Raw genomic sequence first — 23,105 nt, forward strand, 5'->3', positions numbered from 1 at the left:
GAAATACACAAAAAAACGTTGAGCATTTATCTGTATACACGTTTCATACAATCTGCGTCTGAGTTGTTTTAGAAGCATTTTTAATAGAGCCCAATTATGCACTCTCGATTTTTTAAGCCGCAAACGGAGAGGGAACCATGACAAATGCCTCGGTGACCTAAAAAAAAATGAATTGTGTCAAACAAAACGGCTGTGATATAAGGAAGACGCGAGCATGTAAACACACAGTGACTCACTGCTGATTGATCACATCCAGAAAACACTCGTCCTATAGGTGTGTTGTGACTCTGTGTGTGTGTGTGTGTGTGTGTGTGTTTCCTGCATGTGAGAGTGTACATCCGTCACACCAACAAATAAAGCATGTTGCAGCACTTGCTTATCTGTCCTCTCATCACACACACGTGCATGAAAACATAAATGCGTAAACATACACATTACACACACACAGGCAGTGAGCGACTGTTGCCTAGCCGTGGAGGATTTGACGTTAAGACTTCCTGCTGCAGATGCTGCTGCTGCTGCTGCTAATGCTAACGCTGCACAGAGAGCTGAGAGAGCAACAGAGAAAGACAGCAACAAATATGACACAGAGACAGATGGAGCTGCAGGGAGGAACAGGAGGAAAAAAAATACTCACTCTAGCGTCAGCCCTGGAATTCTCAGCCTCTCCCGCTGGGCTTTCATGGCTGAACTGTGCTCGTTTGCTCTATTGTGGTCATGATATGCATTCACGCTGCCTGCCTGCCTCCCGCCCCCCCCTCCCTGCACTGACAAAGAGCCAAACCCAGCCACCACAGTGCGATGAGACTGCTTCCCTCTCCCCCTCACAGAAAAGGAAGGAGGGGGTAAAAAATAAGAAATAAAGAGAGGGGGCCTGGTGTTCTTGTTTTGGTCTTTCCACGTTCCACCTTGAAGCTGTCAAATGAAATCCTCAGTTGCCTGCGGAGGGCAAGGAGGCAGGACAATACCCCTTGTTCCCTCCCCTTGGACACACCCCCTTGCTCTTTCAAATGCATGCACATTTGTGACCCCCACCCCTCTACTCCCCCACCCCACCAGCAGCAGCAGCACCACCAGTGTCGCAGCTATTCCCCCACCAGCTGGTGACTTGCTACATAGCAGAAATTAATGCAATAAATTAAATCCACATTCTGCCTGCTCCCTTTGCACGCAGTCACCTTCACAGAGGCTAACGCCAGGCGCCTAGCATACGATGCAATGTCACCACAAGCACGGGGATGATGTCATCTCCGAGAAGGGAAAAAAAAACATAATGCAGCACTACCTGCCAGTCCACATCAGTCAGTGCTGCAGGACAGGATGCACTCACACCTGGCTTTGAGTCGGTACGTCACAGAAATACAAAGCAAGTAGAAGAGGTTGATCCAATGCAGGGAGAAGAAGAAGAAAGTGTTTGTGCTGAGATTAGAGAAGCACACAAGTGACTGACTGACTGACTGACTGAACACCACAGTAATAAAACATGATGATGCACCAGTTTGTCCGAGCCCCCTGCAGGGGCTTAGAGGACCCCCTGAAGCTACAGATAACCAAGAGTAAAATCCCCCATGATGCTTTTCATCCACACTTATCGTAAACAGACGCTCGATTGACAAACAAACAGGATCCTAATAGGTCAAAAATGAATCGATGAGTCACTCCTTGGAAGTAGTCCAAAAGGATAAACTGCTGCATGACACAAGAGGAGGCGGATTCAGAAACTGAGATTTAACAATGATGCACATTAAGTGAGTTGAATGAGAATGAATGTTTTGCAATGAGTCAGCAGCAGCCGCATAGTAAGAGGCACTCTGCATTTACAATCTTAACTAGAGCCTGACTGATAAATCAGCCAGCCGATAGTATCAGCCGATATCAGCATATCCAGTGACTATCAGTATCGGCAAATTTTATGGCAAATATGCGCTGATATTTCTAGATTTATTCACCAGTCAAATACATTTCATTTGAGTTTCTTAGATTACACTAGCAGTTCTCTGTCACCAGCAGAGGGCGCTATATGGATTACAACAAGCATCATCACTCTGTAGAGTGTTAAGCGGTGACACACACAGATGCACAGTTATTCTCCAGTTGAGTGACCATCTTGTCTTCATTATAAATCTTTTCCACAAGTGTTTGATAACTGCATTTTAGGGATAAACGTTAATTGTGTATTTCTATATTCATCTCTACAGACCGAAGTTAGATCTTCACATGCATTGCAACCTACAAAAGGACATCACACATCCACTGAACACTCAACGCACCCCCTGAACCCTCAGGACGGAGGTACAGAGCCCTGAGGTGCAGAGGGTCGCCTCAGGAGGAGCATGATCCCTCCTGTTAAGCGGACCTGAACAAAAGGTCTCACTGAACAGACCAGAGAGGGAACTCCTGACTGTAACTCTGTTTGTGTCATTCTGTATTTTGTGTATGTATGGTCTTTGGTGGGGATTGTCTGTTTGGACAGTAACGATGCTGTGAAAAAGAATTTCCCCATTGGGACAATAAAGTCTTAAGTATTAAGGATCTAAGATATCGGCCGATATATCAATATCCGGTATCGGCCCAGAAAATCTGATATCGGTCGGGCCCTGATATGAAGTCTAATTAAAGAAGCGATTTAAGACGGACAACAAACTCTAAATAAAAAACATGGAATGACTGATGAAAGGTCATTACAGTAAGAAGAGTTAAAAAGGTAGAAACAATATGGTGCATTAAAATACAGCTTTAAATGTACTAAAATAATTCATCATATATAAATGGATACAAATTAAAAAGGTAGAAGAAGCCGTTTGAAGCCGAGGGTTAAAATCAACTTCCTGAAATGTCCAAAAGGTCAAAGTGCAGTGATGTCACACAGATGCTGCAACTTGTTCCTGGAGTCCAGCGTGGATTAAATTTTTTTTTTTTTTAATTTTGAATCACAATCTGAGCCAAAAAAAAGGGTTAGACTAGACTAGAGCAATTGACTGGACTCATTGCAACGTTTTTTTGTGCATGTTTGTCATTCATTTAAAAAAAATTAAAAAAAATAAAAACAGAGGTCATAAGTTTAAAACAGAAGATACCCTCAAAACCTTGAAAGACGGTAAAAGTACAGAAAGCAGGCCGCAGAGACGACACTCAAATGAATTCTTTATCACTATGAGCGTGTTTGAGGAGCGAACTGCCCCTGAAGATGACACCAAACCTCGCATGAAGCACACGACTTGTAGTAGCCGCAGCAGGCGGGAACTGGAGCATGAGAAGAGGCCGAGTTGTTCCTCAATAAAAGCAGGTCAAGAGTCTGTAAAAAGCAACGTCAGGTGTGCAGTCGGGGAAAGTTCAGAAGTCTTTTAAAGCAGCTGCCAGTGAGGGCGCAGAAAACTCATCATCTTAGTTTTCTTATATCTGAACTCAGTAGGATAAAAATCTGACAATCAAAGGAGGCCTGGTTAGTTCAAGAGCTGCAGAATCTGAAACCTCTGACCCATGACTTCATGTCAGTGAACGGAGCTGGACCCTCCCTGCACCAAGAACTTTCTCTCCTTCTTCTGAAAGTCAACGAGGCATAACCCCAGCTACAGTATGTGAGGGCGCCGAGGTAATAACCTCTGCCCTCTGACGGGTCTTAGAGAAGGCAGTGAAGCAAAAAAGATTCAAAATAAGACACGTAACATATATTAAGTAAAGAAGTATAAGACATGCCAAATGTTGAAGTCCTCTCTAATCCAGGAGCAATAGAGTTCCGCCTGATTTGTGAATCTGTATTGTACACCTAAAGCATGTCCCGTATGTTAAAGGTGACATACTACACTCCTCTTCTTCAGTTTAAATAAGTCTCTGAGCTCCTCAAAACATGAGTGTGAAGTTTCTTGTTCTAAATCCACTCTGATCCTGTATTTGATCATGTCTATAAACACCTCTATTTCAGCCCTGATCAGAACAGGCTGTTTCTGTGTCTGTACCTTTAAATATGTAAATGAGCTGTGTCTGACCACGCCCCCTCTCTAGAAGTACAGACAAAGTTGGAGGGCATGCGTCCTCCGATTGATCCTCACAGTGAGGGGATAAAAACAATCTCAAGAATTGAAAACAGTAAAAAAGCGACAGAGCAGTGTCGGTCATGCAGTGGACTGTTGTCATGGAGACTGTTGTCATAGAGACAAAACGGACGTGCAGCCCAAACTCTTCATCCTCTTAGTTAATGGCCCATTAGCTCTAGACTGTGGTCATGTAGAATAAGGTAGAAGCGTTATCTGACCGCAGGAACATTTTCTTAGTTCCCCTCCCCCTTTTTTAATTGATTCTGCACCGCAGGAACTATGAACTATTTTAGTTCCTAGAACCTCGTCTAGAGGAACCTTTTTAGGTCATGCTTAAGAGTAGGTACCATGGTGATGCGATGCAGAGTCCCCACGGTGAGTAGTTCTCAGAGAACTCCCTGGTGGATGGTTGTGTTTTCGGACTTCGAACAGTTCTGGGACCTTTTTGAAGAGGAACTATCCACCAGGGAGTTCCCTGAGAACTACTCACCGTGGGGACTTTGTTTCTGTCTGCATTCACACCGCCATGGAGCTGGGAGAGCATCTGACCCAGGGGCTAAAAAGGTTCCTCTAAACGGGGTTCTAAGCTCATAGTTCCTGCGGTGTGGAATCAATAAAAAAGGGGGAGGGGTTCCAAAAGTTCCTAGAACTATGACGAAGTTCCTGCGGCCCGAAAAGGCCTTATGACTAATAAGCAGCCAATACGCAACTAATTAGCATGCTAATAAGCAACGAGTTAATGGTGAATACTGTGATTTTTTTGTGGCTTCTGTTAAAAGTAGGTGACTCAACAAGGTTTTTTTTATAATAACATAAAAGTGTCAGACAACCTGTGATGAGAAAAACGTTCCAGGTCGAACAGCTCAGTGTGCAGAGGAGCTTCTATTGTTCAGCTTGAATTAATTTGAAATCAGTTTTTACTTTGATGGAAAAGAGCCCCATCGATCTCTGCACCAGCACTCTGACTGCTCCTTATTCCCACTGAGAGGACGCAGACAGTTCAGTCTTTTTACACACAATGAAACTGTATTTTAACATCACCTCTACATGCACATGTCTCTATTCAGGAGAGATTCTGTTAGAAACTATGAAGACACCTGAACCTAGGAGTCACAGTGGATAAAGGAAATGATCTGCAGGAGCAAAGTAGGACGAGCCCAGAGATATGTTTTCCTCATCAGAGAGTTCATGTGAGGAGAGCGGTGCAGCTCTCAGAAGAGAGAGAGAGAGCGACTCTAAGTGATTTTCTGGAGGCAGAGGGATTCTGCCGAGAAGTCGATTTGCTGGTTTCACTGCCGAGGCCGAACACAAGGAGTCACACACGAGATATTTATCAAAGAGACAGCAAGACGAGCCGCTCTTTAAATCTTTAACGAGTCGGCTGCGACATGCTGCTGACGAATGTGGGCCAGTGTGTTTGAAACTTTAAAAATCATCTGTTGAGGAAACCAATGAGCCGTTTTGTCACTCAAATATCTGCAGGTTTTTTTAGAGACAAATACAGTATGTATGTCGTTGATTATAAATGTTTAAAGGCGCGGCTGAAACATGGAGAAAGCTTTAAAGGCTTTATATGCAAATTTTGATCCAGCAGGTGTCGCCCTTGAGCACCAGCATGAAACCAAAACAACTCACGCTGCATTGTTGTGTTAGCATGCTAATGCTAGCGATCTTTATTATGCTCGTATCTTCACACTGCATGTAAATTTACCTGAAATGAGCGTGATCTAGAAACACAGTTAAGCAGTGAGTACAGTATGTTATTCTTCTTTTCTCTAGTCCCTCAATTAAACAACTTTTATACGTGAGGGGAGGAGTCAGCCGGCCGTCCGGGCGATGTAAACAAAGTGAAGCTAGGACTCTGATTTTCTATTACATTTAAGTGTGAAGAATCGCATATAAAGCCTTTAATAAACGCAGTGTGTAAATTCTGCCACCAGGGGACTTTCAATCAAAATAATAACAAAAGAGTTTGGCGGGGAATCATGGGAGTTCTCTCGGCACCTTTAAGAAAAAACTAAAGACCCAGCTCTTTATTATGATGATGACGATGGTTTTGCTTGATAACGACGACTTATAAGATGGTTTCTATACTGATTAGAGCTCTCAAGAACTGCTGTCGATGTTGTGCTTTGCCTCTGGTCACTTCCTGTCAGCACCTGTGTGTCCAATCAGACTCAAAGCTGTTTGTATTCACTTCCTGATGTTGTTTCTTCCTTTCTACATCCTTGCTTGTATTGTTCTTACTCTCTGATGTACGTCTCTTTGGAGAAAAAGTGTCTGATCAGTGAATTGTACAATCTTCAGCGATGGCGATCATAAGCTCCACATCTGTTGAAGTGAGTACCCCCTTAAAGGTTCCCCGTAACAGAACCTTCAGTCAACAGTTCCTCTTTGATATCCCGTTGCACGGAGAAGCAGCTGATTGAGTTGGACAACATTTCAGCCTCGTTCACAAACTGTGACCGGCTGTGTTTCGGGTGCTGATGGCGAGAAATAGAAATAGGAATAAGATCCAACACTCCATGTGCTGCCAACACAAACAAATGATTGATTTGCAGCGTTTTAATTGGAGCCAACAGACGACTTCCAGTTATGAAGGTCAAACTATAAATAGGCTGCAACATACGAGACGGTCTGAAAAAGGGTCATCGCTCTGGCAGCTGTGGGAAAGATGTTGCAATGATAAATAAACCGTCTGGGTCGAGGTGTGGAAAAAGGCAAAACGCTGGTGATTAACTGAGACGCTGACAGCAAGCAGCAAGTTAATGACATCGAATGTTCAGCAGATGGCTCCCTGTCACAGGGAAAGCTCAGAGAGTCTGAGCTCTGCATTTTTAGAAACACTCAGTCACCTTCTCGACAGCGTCTGAAGGGTTACCGTCCTTTCCCAGACGTTTGTTCTTTTTGTGATGAGAGGATCAGGACGTGTAGAGAAGTCTGGACGTCCCAGAGACGGCAAATTATCATCAAAAGCTTTTAATTCCAGCAGTTCTCTAAATCATGCCCAGGAGTGTCAGGACTCACAGATGAATGCTGAACACTGTAAGTATAAGTAAAAGTAAATGTAGGGGGCGCGGTAGCCTAGTGGTTAGGAGGCGTACGGTCTGGGTTTGAATCCGACCTGTGGCTCTTTTCCCGCCCATCGTTCCCCACTCTCTCTCTCTTCCTGATTTATTTTTAAACATTTCTTTTTGTGCCTTTATTGAAGAGATAAGACAGTCGACATGCGGAAAAGGAGCCACTGGCCGGATTCGAACCTGGGCCGCCCGCCCGCATATGGGGCGTGCGCACTAACAGTTCCACCAGCCCCCCCCTTCCTGATTTCTGACTCCATCCACAGTCCAGTAGATGTAGACATCATGCATTATATTTTGATATTTGTCGATCTTTTATTCTAATTTTCTGAGCCACAAACTTGTTCAAACTTTTTGAAAACTCATGAGTAATGTGGCGGCTGTGGCTCAGTGGTAGAGTCGGCCGCCTTTCAACTGGAAGGTCGGGGGTTCGATCCCCAGCTCGTGCAGACACTTAACCCCAAGTTGCCCGCTGAACTTGAATGAATAAGTTAATGATGGACTCTTAACTCAGCCTGTCATCAGAGTGTGAATGTGTAGCTGTGACCTGCGGTGTGAAAGCGATACACAAGCTCACGTCCTTTTACAATAACTATGGTAACCGTGGCCCATCGAGGCCATGGCACTAAATGAAATCTGCAGCAGTCTCACAGGAGAGACTTAGTGACGGCTCACCTCTATTACAGCAGGGGGCGCCAGCGAGGAGCAGCAAGGTGTCATGGGTAAATATTTCTCTTCAACCATTTCATTGTAGCAAAGTGAAACAAAATCGATGTCAAGGTTTGACTGTGAATAAACCACAGAGCAGAGAAGGACGGCCCGACGAGGACAGTCAGAAATGTTCTGACAAAACTGAAAAATAAAATTCTACTTCAAAACTGACGGAGAGAATTCAAGAGAAACTTCTCTACTTTTTGGTGCTTCTTCAGCAGTGATCAAGACAAAAGTTTGCAACTATTTTGCCATGGTAACGGCGCACTCCACCAATCAGCAGTAGCTCAGTCTGCATGGACTTGGTTTGGGAACCAGAGGGTCGCCGGTTCAAGTCCCGGTGTGGACTCTGGGTATTTGCCACAACCCTACGATATATTACCGATCATGATACATGGACATGTGAAGAAAACTACTAGCATCCTGTTGAACCGATGTGAAAACTGTTTTCACTGTAAAAAACTAACCAATGAAAACACAGTTTGTGTTTTTCAGCAGAGAGCGTAAAAGAAGACGTGTGTACTTACAAACTGCCTCTTCTCGGAAGACTCAGCTCCTTCTGTAACAGAAAAGAGAAAAGTGATGAGTACAAACACTTCAATAATAAACTCTCACAAAGTGAAAACATGTTCTTGTGTTTTTAGAGCGTTCATTCCTTTACAATTTAAAGTGAATTTAAAGGGGCTCTGCCTTCAATTCTGGATCCACTTCTTTAAAGAGGACATATCATCCCCCTCCTCCACCTTTTCAAACAGTCCCCCTGTGGTCTAAATGAAACATCTGTGCTGTGGTCAAAATATAACATGAATCAAGCACCAGAGGAGGTTTGTGACCCTGTAGAAACCAGCTCTCTCAGAACGCTCCGTTTTGGTGTGTGTCTCTTTAAATGCAATGAGCCCCGCCCCCTGAGTTTTCCCAGTAGACATCACTCCTCTGTAGCGAGAATAAAAATGGCTGACCTGCTCAAAAGTTTTGTTCTAGTCTGGGGGTGGAGTCCATGGATGGAGATACCAGGGGAGGGGAGGGGATTTTTATTTTTTTTAGCAGAATCCCACTGTGACATCACAAGGAGAGCAAATTTGAAACGGAGCATTTTTCTCTGTGTTGTAAGACTTATGCAGACCACAAACAAACAGACTGGATGGGTTTATTTCACATGTTGTGGGTCAGTAGACTCTCAGGTTACTCAGATATATGTTCAACAACACTGTAGAAGTGGGAGGTAAGGAATATGTTGAAGCTGCTGTAAGTTTATTTAAGATGCGCCTCTTTGGGTTTAAAGTTAGACTGTTAACTTTAGTAAACTTAAAGACACAGCAGGTGGACAGCATGCTGTCTTACATCGCTCCCTCTTTTTAAACATGGTTTGTTTGAACACTTTTAGAAAACTCTTCTGTTCCTTTAAGAAAGTCGACTTCAGTCACATATGGACAGACAGAGAGAGAGAGAGAGAGAGAGAGAGAGAGAGAACTTGTTTGAGGCTTCAGTAATGAGTAAAGAGAACACCTGGACGTGTGCTGTGCTCCATCATGGAAATCAAATCACACATTTCATTAAAAACACTTTCAGATTTCTCTGACAGCTGCCAGGAACAAACAAAGTGAAAACTACATCAGAGCTGCTCCAACACGCTGCAGCATCTGTCTGACGCGTCGCTGCCACACGATGGAAGGAGAAGCAATGCGATTCCAACACGAGGCCACAGCAACGCCGTGTACACATCAGCCACATCCTCCTGAGGGTTCACACAGCCGTTTGTTTAATTACAGCGTCGCCTCGCAGCAGAAGCAGGTTGTTTTTTTATCACCGTTTACAACATTTCCTCCTGTGCTCTTTTATATTAGCCGCGTGATGCAAACAAATGCAAACCTCTGCAGCTCACATAACTGAAAGAGCGACCAATAAATCAGCAGGCTTAAGTTTTGTTTAGGGGGCTACAAATCCCCCCCCCCCCACTGTCCTGAAACAACCTGATATGGGCGAGGTCCTTTTGTCTCACGCAGCGAGGACATTGACTTGATGTGCATCGGCTGCTCCAGTCAGCAGAAAATGTGCTAAGCCCCTCTCTCCCTTTGCTATCAATTAGGGCTTAATGTCGAGCTTCCCCCCGCTGACTACAGAACACAGAGGGCACGGGGTTTCCTTAGGAGACATGACCGCGGCTCACACAGCGCTAATTACCAGCAGGAAGTGACTTACAGTGATGGCATACCGACCAATGACAGCGCAGCAAAGAACAGTGTGAAAACCTGAGATGAGGCAAACATTTATATTTGAAAGGTGAAAATGATAATTCATAGAAAAAGACACTTTGTCATGAAGAATTAACGAGAGCGTCTGAGAAACATTTACATAAAGTGAAATGAACGTCTGGTAATGAGTTGCTTATTTATGCGTTTGATGCCTGACACTTTTGACAGCTTTCTGAGTAAGCAGAGCGAGAGAGAGAGAGAGAGAGAGAGAGAGAGAAAGTGAGAGAGAGGGAGAGAGAGAGAGAGAGGGAGGGAGAGAGAAAGTGAGAGAGAGGGAGAGAGAGAGAGAGAGGGAGGGAGAGAGAGACAGAGAGAGAGAAAGTGAGAGAGAGAGACAGAGAGAGAGAGAGAGAGAGAGAGTGAGAGGGAGAGAGAGAGAGAGAGAGATGGAGAGGGAGGGAGAAAGAGAGAGGGAGAGAGAGAGAGAGAGAGATACAGAGAGACAGAGAGAGAGGGAGAGAGAGGGAGGGAGAGAGAGAGAGGGAGAGAGACAGAGACAGAGAGAGTGAGAGACCGAGAGACAGACAGAGAGAGAGGGAGAGAGAGGGAGTGAGACAGAGAGACAGAGAGAGAGAGAGAGAGAGAGAGAGTGAGAGGGAGAGAGAGAGAGAGAGAGATGGAGAGGGAGGGAGAAAGAGAGAGGGAGAGAGAGAGAGAGAGAGACAGAGAGACAGAGAGAGAGGGAGGGAGAGAGAGAGGGAGAGAGACAGAGACAGAGAGAGTGAGAGACAGAGAGACAGACAGAGAGAGAGGGAGAGAGAGGGAGTGAGACAGAGAGACAGAGAGAGAGAGACAGAGAGAGAGGGAGGGAGAGGGAGAGAGAGGGAGAGAGAGAGGGAGGGGGAGAGAGAGAGAGACAGAGAGACAGAGAGAGAGAGAGAGAGAGACAGAGAGACAGAGAGAGAGGGAGGGAGAGAGAGAGAGAGAGAGATATTCCAGACGGCGAGCGTATTCACAGTGCGCCGTGTGACATGGTTTTAATGAAGCACAGCGCTGAGATGCATACAAACTCGAGCTCTCCCTTTCACTAAAGTTTGTTTTTTATCCTCCTAGAATAAATAAAGCCGCCGTGACAGAACAGACATGAACACCAGAAGAAAAGGACAAACAATGGCTGATTTAAAAAAAAAAAAAAACGTAACACCAGAAGTTCAGAGCCCTTAGAAAGAGATCAACTTTAAAAAAAAGAAAAAAAAAAAGAATGCAGGATGAGCGAGTGAACGACTTTAAGGAAAAAAAAACAAAAAACTATACAATAGCTGTCAATCAAACTTAATCAACGTTCTGGTGTCCTTTAAAGGCACAGTTTGTAAATTCCTCCACCAGGGGGCTCTCAATCAAAAAATAACAAAAGATGCCGTCGAAGCTGGCGGGGAATCATGGGAGTGATTCACCCGCTAATACCCTCCGATGAAAACGAACTCTGCGTTGACCGTAGTCATGACGACCGGGTGAAACCGACGTGAGGAAGAGAATATGTTTACAGACGAGCTAATGTAGCCGAGTATAATTTACATGACGTTTTTAACAAAACACAAACAGAAACAGCTTTCAGGAGCAGCTCACGCTTCCTCATGAAGCGGCCTTTGGCGTAACATCCGTTTCATGTTTCCATGGCAACCATAAATCTGTCGTGTCTGTAATGGCGGCTCTGTCATATCGGCTGCCACGACAAGACACGTCCTGTTACAGCTATAAAATGAAGGATTTCTCTGGCTTTCCTAATATTTGAGGTTATGCAAGAACTCAACAAAAAATGATTTATAACATACTTCCCCTTACATGTACCGCACGCACGCACGAACACCGGACGCACGTTTTTGTCACCTTGGAATCAAAATAGTTTGATTTACTCGTTTCCTGTCATGGTTACATTTCTGGTTTGGTGATTACAGAGATGTGAAATCTTGAGATTGAGTTTTTGATACTTCCTTCCCTCGGTGGCATTAGAAGACGTAATAAAAAGACTACTTCCTTTTTGTCCTCTTTTTTCAGTGGTCAGCGGTCTTCACCTCTCGCTTCGTTATCCCTCACAGATATTTCTCTTCTCTGAGAGCGACCCCGAGCTGTGGGCCAATGTCACGGTCAAACACTGATTCACACCGCTGGAATACCAACGGCGCCGAGACCAGGCCGAGGAATTAATTCAGCCAGAGACTGTCATGGGACTTGTTCTTGTAATACTCTTTTTTTCGATCTCTGTGGGTATTAATCAAAAGCTGTTTAAAAATGTATTTGATGTCGTTGCATATTTATGAGCAACACCCCTCGTTAAAGGTTGTTCATGCTTTTTTTTTCTTAAACTTCATTATTCAAACGGGTCATTGTTGGATCAGATCGTCTCCTAAATGAGAAATTTAAATACTCAACTAAATAAAAACCCTGAATCAGTCTTTTCAGTCAGTGTCTGGTTCAAGGGTTAAAGTTTGAATAGGATTTCTAGAAAGCCTTGAGGCGGGAGTTCTGTGCAATCAGTAAGATGTGTAGAGAGTGAAATGATAAAGGTATCTTACTATCTGATCAGACATTAAGGAAACATGTTGAAGTGCTGGCTTCTCTGACAACAATGCAGCAGCCAGTATGTCCTCCTTCTAACTTTAGATTCTGCTCCTGAATGCTCTGGATTTGTTTGGACCAGAGAAGGTAGGCAGTTTTAAGACCCCCCACCACACAGCCGTTTTGGACGCCCCTCGATTTGCCAGATATGAGAGCAGTTATCAGGTCAACAGGTGTTGCAGCGATGGAAGCGGGCAAGAGAAGTGGTTCAGATAGAAGTGATTGTACCCGACCTAAAAAGCCTCTGCATGTTTCTAATAAGCTCCACGAGCAGAAACGTGCTCAAACTAGGGGAGACAGCTCTCTATAATGTTTAGAATTTATACTGCAGTACCCATTTTAAACATTAGGGGTCAGAGTTACATACTGCTCCTTTAAGTTTAAATTAAAATCAGCAGCTGTTCTTTGAAAACTCAAGATGAAAAGCTGTCAAACAGGTAAAACATCTTGAAAGTGATGACATGAAACCCTTTCATCTTTACAAGTTGTTTGTTTGTTAACCTGATACATTTAGTCGTTTGTTTATCGTGTAATCTTCTCGGTGCTTCAGATAAAACAAATCGTGACACAACGTTCCTCAGATAGTTTACTCTCCCACGGGGGCCGAGTGTCAAATCAGGACTTCTGGCAACAACTTTTCCTTCTTCTAGTCCCCACATCAAAGCTGTGGGGCTGCTCCTGTTTAAAAGGCCTGTGTCTAATGGTCCCATTAATAATTCCCCTTGATTTATTTTGGATTTTCATACATTTCAACATCAAACGTGTGCTTTTTTGCTTTGACTGTGGTGAGCTGCTGACTGGCAGAAAAAAAGACCCATTCTACACGTTGAATCTTTGGGATAATATCAAATAAACATCCTGGACGCTCCCTCCGGTTTGTCCCTTCCTGTTGCTCCTGGATTCAGATCAGTTTGTTGTAGTTATGAGTCGGGATGTGCGCCCTCTCTCTCTCTCTCTCTCTCTCTCTGGGCATGTGTGGGTGGGTGTGTTTATGCAGCCAGTTCTCATTACCAACGCTTTGTCACGGCCCTTTGGCGTCTCAGTCAGACACTCAGGATGTCCTTAAGAGCCTTTTTGATACAAACCAGTCCTCGACAAACTCTAATGAAACTGTAATCAAATAGCAGTTCCTGACTGTGTACCTGTGTCATTTAGATACAAGTTTTGGGGTTTTTAAAGGGCTGACATATACAATTCTACAATTCTACAATTCTACAATTCACTTAGCAGACGCTTTTATCTAAAGCGGCGTAGATCAGAGAGTAAGAACAACACAAGCAAGGATCTAGAAAAAAGAGAACAATGTCAGTAAGAGCAAACGATCAGCTTTGAGTCTGATTGGACACACAGGTGCTGACAGGAAGTGACCAGAGGCAAAGCACAACATTGAGGGCAGTTCTTGAGAGCTCTAATCAGTATAGAAACCATCTTATAAGTCGTCGTTATCAAACAAAAACCATCGTCATTACCATCATCATCATCAATAATATGGAGACCATCATCATTAAGTTAGTAGGTATTCATGAAAGAGCTGGGTCTTTAGCTTTTTCTTAAAGGTGCAGAGGGACTCTGCAGATCACATGGAGTTTGGAAGTTCATTCCACCACCGGGGGGCGACAGAGGAGAAGAGTCTAGTCAGCGTCTTAGGACCCTGTTGTATAGAGACAAACAACCAGCCCGATCACATTCACACATACGGGCAATTTAGAGTCAGCAGTTAACCTAACGAGCATGTCTTTGGACTGTGGGAGGAAGCCAGAGTACATCCACACAGAGAGGCTCCTGTTAGACGGGGATTCAAACCAGGAACCTCCTCGCTGTGAGGTGTCAGAGCTAACCACCAGGTTGGTCCCATTGAGATTAAAAACCTCCTTTTCAAGGGAGACCTGGCCAAGACAGGCAGCAGCAAAAACACAAAGTTACAGACGGAAATACAAAGAGAGACAAAGTACAATTTACAAAACACAACATTTTGGATTAAAAATAGAACCATGTATGAGTCATATCAGGGACTCAGAGCTAAAACATCGACATCCTATAGAATCTGCTTCCAGGTCTTTCATTTTAGATTTAAAAACATTTAAGGACACCAGCTCCTTGAGCTTTAAGTCATTCTGCAACAGATTCCAGGCTGAGGGCGCAGAGTACCCAAAAGCCCTTTTTCCCAATTTCTGTCCGAGCATTGAGCTACATGAATAAACTCGACCCTCAGCTGACCTTACAGCAGCCATGGGAAAAAACAACAGGGTCCTAATTAAAGACATTACTCAGAATTAATTCTCAGCCTCGTCTAATCTAAACGCTTCTTCAAAGTCAAAGGGCTCGAGTGGAGATCGGGGGAGAGGTCACAGAGATCAATGGAGGTGGTTATCTGCCCCACAACACGTGCACTAAAGCATGTAGACAGAGAATACATTAAAGGACTGATTGTCTCAAAGTGCATATATCGACTTTAAGTAGAAAACAAACAGTCTGGGAATTAAAGAAAGCGTTGCTCTCCTGGATTTTGATTAAACCCAAACTGAACGTAAGCAGCTGATTGATTAACTCGGACACCTGCAGCAGTGGAGCCAAACCTCCCCCGTCTGAAGTGATATTTTCCACCATTATGCCCGGCCTGATCTGAGAGGTATCGATTTCCAACGCCAGCAGGCGGAGATTCAACAACAAAAGCACACACGGGCTTGTTAGAAAGCTTCGCTGATTCGATCCGTTTTGGCGTCCACATCTCTCCGTGTAGCAGGATGTGAGCCGTCGTAAAAGCTTTAATCTGCTGCCTCGTCCAAAAGTTGTAAAAAAGGGAAACAATTAATCTGAAGACCGGCGGTGAGCGTTAACGGTCTTCTGATTCGGTGATGTCTCTGTTTTAATGAGGAGTTCATTCAGATGCCAAGACAATGGAGCCTCGAAGCCAAAATATAATGAAGAATCACACACGCAGCCAAGTCGACCCACTTGTTACTCAAAAACTCAACATTTACAACTCAGATATTATCTGGACTTATTTCAGACCATGTAGATTAGAGTTAAAACCACATTTTATAAAACCATCAGAGGACGTTAATATCCTTTCAAGAACCTCAGGGAGAACTTTAAAGATTTATTTTTTGGCTTTTTGTGCCTTTATTGTAGAGCTAGACGATAGAGTTGGAAATCAGAGAGAGAGAGGGAAAGGAGCCACAGGTCGGATACAAACCTGAGCCGTCTGCTCGGAGGACTTTAGGAAACCAACAAGAGTTACAGTACAACTACTCACCAACCGTGGCCATTCAAAACTGACGATGACAATATAATGTAAGGGGTCCAGCAGTTCACAGGGGTCACAGTTTTCGGTACCAATTCGCTCTCAACAGAACCAAAAAAGTAAATTGGACATTCAGAGTTGCCATGTCTGTCTACAAACCCCCCAATGATGAGAAAAGTCCATCCTCTCCGTCTTCTGTCTGCTCCACTTTTCAGAAAATGTGTGCTCAAACAGGCTGTTTGGAGATTTTCCCTTCATGACATCACAAAGGGCAGTAGCCCCTCCCCCAGGTCGGTGACACTCCCACAGCTAGGTGTTTGTTCTGCCCTCTGAGTCTGCCTTCTCACTGTAAACAATAGGACATGGAGCGAGAAAGCACTGAGTACACCCAAAGCCCTTCCAGAGAGGAGGCGTGGTCAGACACAGCTCATTTACATATTTAAAGGTACAGACACAGAAACAGCCTGTTCTGAGCAGGGCTGAAATAGAGGGGTTTATAGACATGATCAAATACAGGATCAGAGTGGATTTAGAACAAGAAATTTCACACACATGTTTTGAGGAGCTCTGAGACTTATTTACACTGAAGAAGAGGAGGAGGATATGTCACCTTTAACAACTAAATTAACTGATTGTGAATATATTATTATGTGTTAACAAGCCTCTGCTTTTACTGATTGTCTTGTGTAACAACTACCACTAGAAGAAAAATAACGAACTCATATTGTTGATGCCACAGCTTAAGAATAACTAAGTGATGTTTAATGTGGACTGCTGTCCATTCAAGTTTGATGGGAGCAAATGTAAACGACAAAAGTGATGTTCAGACTCAGACGACAGACGGGATGAACAGCTGCAGACGAAAGAGGAGCGGCGGCCACTGAAGATGCCGGTCCAGTTTGAACAGACGGATCAGTAACGACTTCAGTGAGAACTGCGGAGTCACTTACAACAAGTGCCAGAAGTTTAACTCGGGGAAAGAATCTGCTACAAAATGGTTTAAAAGCTTTTCAGTACATGAAACGAAACCTGAGACAACACATCCTGAAGTTGGGTGTCTATTTTTGTCCAACTAAGAAGTACATGTACTGTATTTAAAAACCAGTGCCAGAAGAAGAAGAAGAGGAACAGCAGCCTCTCTTCTTCATCCAAAAACTGTTTCTGGACCAAACATTGCATTACTCTCCATCTGTATAAAGCGTGGCGTTCAGATATCTGATTTTTGATGGGCTGCCTACATTCAGTTCTGTACAAAAAACCCAGGGTTTCCTCCTTTAGTCATCTGGCTTCACTGACCCTGACAAAGGGTCAATCAGAATCAGAATCAGATTTATTGGCTAGGTATGCTTACACACACAAGGAATTTAACTTCAGTGAACTGTGCTCTCTTATGTACAGGTACAACATTAAATATCAACAATAAACATAATAAGAAAAGACTAATATTTACATAAATATGAAACAGTGCAGTGGTGAATAGTGCAAAAGATGCTGAAGTAACATGATAAGTAAACTGCAGTTATGTGACAGATGGATCAATTAAGATGTCAATTACAGTATTTACATGAATAAGTGTGTTTATATTATCATTTAAATTAAATAATATATATATACATATATGTATATTCACAGTGACGGTTGGTTTAGAGTCATTTCACAGCGACAGGTCTGACACTCTGTGACTGTTTAGCGTTCCTCAGAGTGACGGCCTGGGGGAAGAAACGGTTCTTATGGCGGGTTGTTTTTGCGTACAGTGTTCTGTAACGCTTGTAGCGGGATAAGTCAAGGTTTTCAACTGGTGCGTTCACGTAAAAGGGTCGGTTCATCAGCGTTGCTAACGGTGAGCGGAGATAATAACCTGGACATAACGATAATGCGAATAGGTATTTTTATTATGTCCAGGTTCTTCTCATGTCATTAGCAAGTATGAAGTATTTTTCTCTGTATTTATTACATTGGTGTGTTGGTCTATTTCCTGTTGGACAGAGCAGCCCCCTCTTTAGGCTGTAGGCTGCGTTAGGGGGATTTCCACTCACTGTCTGCTGCCTTTATTTTGAAGTCAGTTATTTGAATTAAGTTAAAAATGTTAAAATAAGTGGTCATAATAAGTTAGATTTAAAAGATTAAAAACATTTCATTTTTACATTAGTTCATGGTTTATACTGCCATCTATTGGTCATTGTGGGTAGTTAGTTCATTAAGTCACATGCTGCAGTCAGAAGGACAGAGAGACAGAGGATGCATGTTGCTGCTGAATGGTTTTCTGCTACGTTTCTGCCGAGAGATATTAACACAAAATTCAAGTCAGAAACGTTTAGTTGTTTTTCTTACATGTGCTCTTAGCTAATGCTAAATGTAGTAGCTGACGGTTTTCCTCATGGTTATGATAGCATGTAGCTTTGTGTTGAATTAGCATTTTTATGCATTTCTGTGCTTGCTTGAATTTAGATAGCAATGCTTATACTTTGTACTTACTATACTTTGCGTATAAATGTATACTTGTTATCTGTACTGATATATTGTTATTCTCTTTGTAATATTGCAGTTTTAAAAAAACAAAACAAAAGGAACTCAAGTAAAATCAAGAAAAGACAAGCCTTGTGTTTTTATTTTGGAACATTGGAACGTGCAGAAAGGGCAGTACACGCTGTCTGCAACGCTGAAACGCACCCGTTGTTGATCTGTACGCTGATGATCTACAAGTGAACACTCGTCTTAGGTAACCCTGAAGTTAACTTGCTAACCTGCAAATCCTGCTTCCTACAGTTGTACAGTCCTCAAGTCTCTCAAAGGCATGACCGAGGATCCATTACTTCAGTATCCACAGGAGAGCTGCTGTATATGTCAGCTTCTAAAAACAAATATCCTTGACCTTCATTCGTCCACTTCCTGTCTACACCAGCCCAGGTAAAGATGAGGCTGATGAAATGCCTCTCGGAGGATTTGGAGGGGGATAGAAAAAAAAAAGTTGTTTCCTGCAGCATCATCAGCATTCTGTCTCCTTCTCTTCCATCGCTGAGTGAAAGGTGTGATGATGAGGACACCCTACATTCCTCACCAACATGCTCAAGGACGGTTCATCTCCCCTGCACTGTTTTCCCGCCTGCAGGATCAACCGCATCGACGTACTGCCGACATCAGCATGGGGAATCCCTCGAGTAACACTAAGAGACAAAAAGATTCCTTGATCCCTTGTGTTCTGATACTGTGATATAAATAGTCTTTATGCAACATGAATCTGCCATCAAAGCAGAAAAGAAGGTGACTCTTGGGACCCACAGCAGAGGCTGATATACTGTTACATGATTTAACCAAACTGTTCTTCACATTATTACCAAGACGCAAGTGAACAAAGGTTAATTTATAGACCACACCACGAATATGAAGCCTGAGTGACGTCACCCGTCTGTTCCTGCAGGGGGCGCTGGAGTCCCATCAATGGCGGTTTCCTTGCTGGAAATGCTGTCTGAGCCTAACTTTCAGTCGACCTAACGACAGGCTGAGAGCTGGAGCTGAGGCGGGTCCCTTGAGCTCCAGCATGAAACCAAAACAAACTGCTGTTTGGCCACGCCTCCTCCATGCTGAAGCCTCCGCTCTCCTCCAGAGACACACCTCCAACCCTCCTCCACTCGCATTCATACAAAGGAGTTTAGCACAAGCAGCAGACAAAATTGTCCTTAGCTCCTGTGTCCTGCATTGTTGTGTTAGCATGCTAATGTTAGCGCTCTTTAGTTAGCTCGTAGCTTCACATTGTTGTGTTAGCATGCTAATGTTAGCGCTCTTTAGTTAGCTCGTAGCTTCACATTTCATGTAAACTGACACAGAATGAGCGTGATCTAAAAACTCTTACTAACATCCAAATAATCAGTGAGTATGTTCTTCTTCTTCTTCTCTAGTTCTTGACTAAAACAGCTTTTATACACAAGGGGAGGAGCCAGCCGTCCCGTCCATGTAAACACGGCTCTGACAACAACACAGCCAGCGGGACTCGAGCTTCTCCCTCATTGTAGACAGTCATGACTCAGAGGCACATTTACACAGGACAGACTTTATGATTTATTTATGTGGAACATGTCGATCATTCTGAATTCTTTAAGTTGTCTTATTTTCACTGGATCTGTAGCTGTTTTATTTTTACACACTAAGACTTTTGTGGTCCAACTCTTCTGTTTGACCGCCTCAAGTATTCATCATCATCATCATCATCATATGTATTCAATTTGATTCATAAATAATCAGCTTTTCATTTGGTGATCAAATGAGAACGTCTTTGAATCTCTGCACCAATCAGAGAGCAGCAGGAGCGTGTTGCACAAACACTTGAGCAGAGAGGCTGTTCACCTCCTGCAGCTAAAGAAAGCTCGTCCTTTATCGCTCGCCCTTCTTACGTGGGAGCTCTCCTCTGGTGCTTCACTAAAGTGGGACTCTGTTATGAAATTAGCACAAAAACAAATCTCTCAATGACGCGCCTCTCTCGTGTGAATTCAATAAGATGAAGATGTAGGGGTCACGCTGATAAAACTGCTGCGCCATCATGTTCTGTCAGACGTTCTCCTCGCTCACCAGATGTCTCACAACACCTCAAAATGACTGACACGACGTCACCACACCCGCCTGCATGGACGCCTCTTATGATGAGAGATCTCTTAAGAATAGTAAAGCTCACAATGCGGTGCAGCAGCTTCTGACAGGCTGCCGCTAATTAAGATGAAGAGCTGCGACGAGCATTATTAAAATCGATGCAAGTCCAACAAATGTTATATAACCAGGAGACGTAATCGCAAACTGAGAAACAAACGAGTCAGACTAACTCTCTCAGACAGGAATTACTGAATCAAACGATTAAATGTTTGTTATTATTAAGAAACAAGTTAAAGTCATGCCTTTAAAGTATCTTCACACTGCATGTAAATTTACCTGAAATGAGCGTGATCTAGAAACACAGTTAAGCAGTGAGTACAGTATGTTATTCTTCTTTTCTCTAGTCCCTCAATTAAACAACTTTTATACACGAGGGGAGGAGTCAGCCGGCCGTCCGGGCGATGTAAACAAACTGAAGATAGGACTCTGAAAACTCTGAAAACATCACAGACAGTGGGACTCGGGTGTTACACCCATTGTAGACAGTCATGACTCACAGAGTTATTTTCAGAGGAGATACTTGATTTCCACATTTAAGTGTGAAAAATCACATATAAAGACTTTAAAGGCACAGTGTGTGAATTCCTCCACCAGGGGGCTCTCTATCAAAACAATGACAAAGGATGATGTCGACGGTTAGGGTTAGCTGATCCCAGCTGTCATTGGGAGAGAGGCGGGGTCAGAGACAGACAACCAGCCACACTCACATTCACACATACGGGCAATTTGGTGACTTTGTAGACGTCGCTGAACTCGATATAAAGCCTCTCGCAGGAAGGAACCTTTTTGTCTCTGGGAACCCGCCCAAAACGTAACATCCTTCAGAATTAAAACTTTCTATGAACAAAACAAAACGAACACAAACACAAGTCAAATCATAACTCTTTTTTTTTTATTTGTCTCCAGACGAGCGAGCACCCGCCTCCCTTAATGCCGACAGACATTTAAACTGAACCGAGCTGTGCACTTTATTTAGAGAGAACTCGTTAATGGCTCTGACGGTGGGAGGTTATAATTCTCCTGCGTGTTGTTTGTCAGTCTGCGATGGATTCATCAAGTCTAAAAATAAACAGAGCGCTCTGTCACAGTCATTAGGCATCAACATGAACACTGACTCCTCTTGTTCTCCATCATGAAACATCAACCCCAGGTTTTGACAGTTTTAGTTTTAGCTTAACAAAAATGATTTCCAACAACACAAATGTTCATGTGTCAAATATTTGGTGTTTATATATTCTTGTTGGAGCTTAAAAATAACAACAGAATTTCAATAAAGCTAACAAAGCAGATGACGTAATGTTTGTTTGATATTGTGTGAAAATATGCTTTTTTGTTCTTGGGTGACTGTTTAATACTAGCCCACAGTCAGTTAGCTTAGCATAGCTTAGCTTAGTTTAGCTTAGCTTATCTTAGTTTATCTTGGCTTAGTTTATCTTGGCTAAGTTTAGCTTAGCTTATCTTAGTTTAGTTTAGCTTAGCTTATCTTATCTTAGATTAGTTTAGCTTAGTTTACACAAGATGACTAACACTACACTGTCAGTGTGTTAGAAGTCCAGGAGGCCGCGTCCCGGCAGCAGAAGCCAGGCTCTCGAGTAGACGGCGCTCCCCCAACCTGATGTGGCGCTACTACCACCCGACGTCCCCGACGACCAGCCACCACCATCAGACTGTGTCGTCCCTTCAACCACCACCTGACGCCCAGCTATCACCATCATCGGACTTCTTTGGCTTTTGCAGCCAGCCTCAAGTGGACACCTGAGGAACTGCAGCTTTTTTGCACTTCTTTATTGGCTTCATTTGTCAACGCCTGCAGTTGTTGCTCAGGTTTTGATCACTGCTCGTCCGCATCAAGGTTTTGAGGTTACAAGTTTTCCTCTGCTTCCTGTCTTTATGGCGAGCTAACCTCACAAGGGAGCGAAAAAAAGAGTATTTCCTAAAGGGTCAAACTTTTACTTAAATCAACTGATAATAAGAAGTTTCTTTAAATGGAGTCTTTGATTTTAGGGTTTGAAATTGCAGCGTAACTCATGATACAAAAGTCTGGTTAAAAAGATACACAGGTCTGGTTAGTTTTTGTCCTCATGGGCACACACTGTACGGGGGGTAAATCAGCGTGTAGCTGACATGATTGACAGGTGGGCGCGGTGTAACGGTTTGTCAGGAGGTTTAAAACCCGCCTCAGCTCCAGCTCTCAGCCTGTCGTTAGGTTGACTGAAAGTTAGACTGAGACTGGCGGCTACAAAATATAGAGAACTAAAAATGTATCAAACTATATTAAAGATCAACAGATGACACCAAACCAAAAAGATGAAACAGCTCCATCCAAATCCAAACACAACTTTAAGGACAATTTAACTCTGAATCATGAAAAGCAGCAACATAACATGAATTAGATTTTAAATAGGCTATGGCAGTGTTTTTCCCCTTACAGCCAGAAACACAGACCCCCCCTCTGTGCTGCTAATAGTCCAGTCGTTACTATTCATTCAACATTTTTTTTTAAAACAGCCAACTTGATGATGTCATCCCTTCCTGGTCTGGAGATGAATGGGAAACTGTGGAGCCTCGCCGGCTGCATTCATCAGCCAGA

The 23,105-nt window shown here is 43.4% G+C and overlaps 1 protein-coding gene across 4 annotated transcripts in view; it reads right to left on the reverse strand.

Annotated features, from left to right (window-relative positions):
* mast4 (microtubule associated serine/threonine kinase family member 4) overlaps window positions 1-23,105 on the reverse strand; it is a 120,228-nt gene that overhangs the window by 47,104 nt on the left and 50,019 nt on the right. For 3 of the 4 annotated variants that reach the window (XM_061060962.1, XM_061060963.1, XM_061060961.1), the window contains exon 4: window positions 8,350-8,381. In XM_061060962.1, the coding sequence (XP_060916945.1) occupies window positions 8,350-8,381 (32 nt within the window). Of the gene's footprint in view, window positions 1-637; window positions 972-8,349; window positions 8,382-23,105 lie in introns of those variants that run through there. The other variant, XM_061060964.1, reaches the window with a different exon arrangement.

The sequence above is a fragment of the Labrus mixtus genome, chromosome 17, assembly GCF_963584025.1.
Source record: "Labrus mixtus chromosome 17, fLabMix1.1, whole genome shotgun sequence".
Lineage (NCBI taxonomy): Eukaryota > Metazoa > Chordata > Actinopteri > Labriformes > Labridae > Labrus > Labrus mixtus.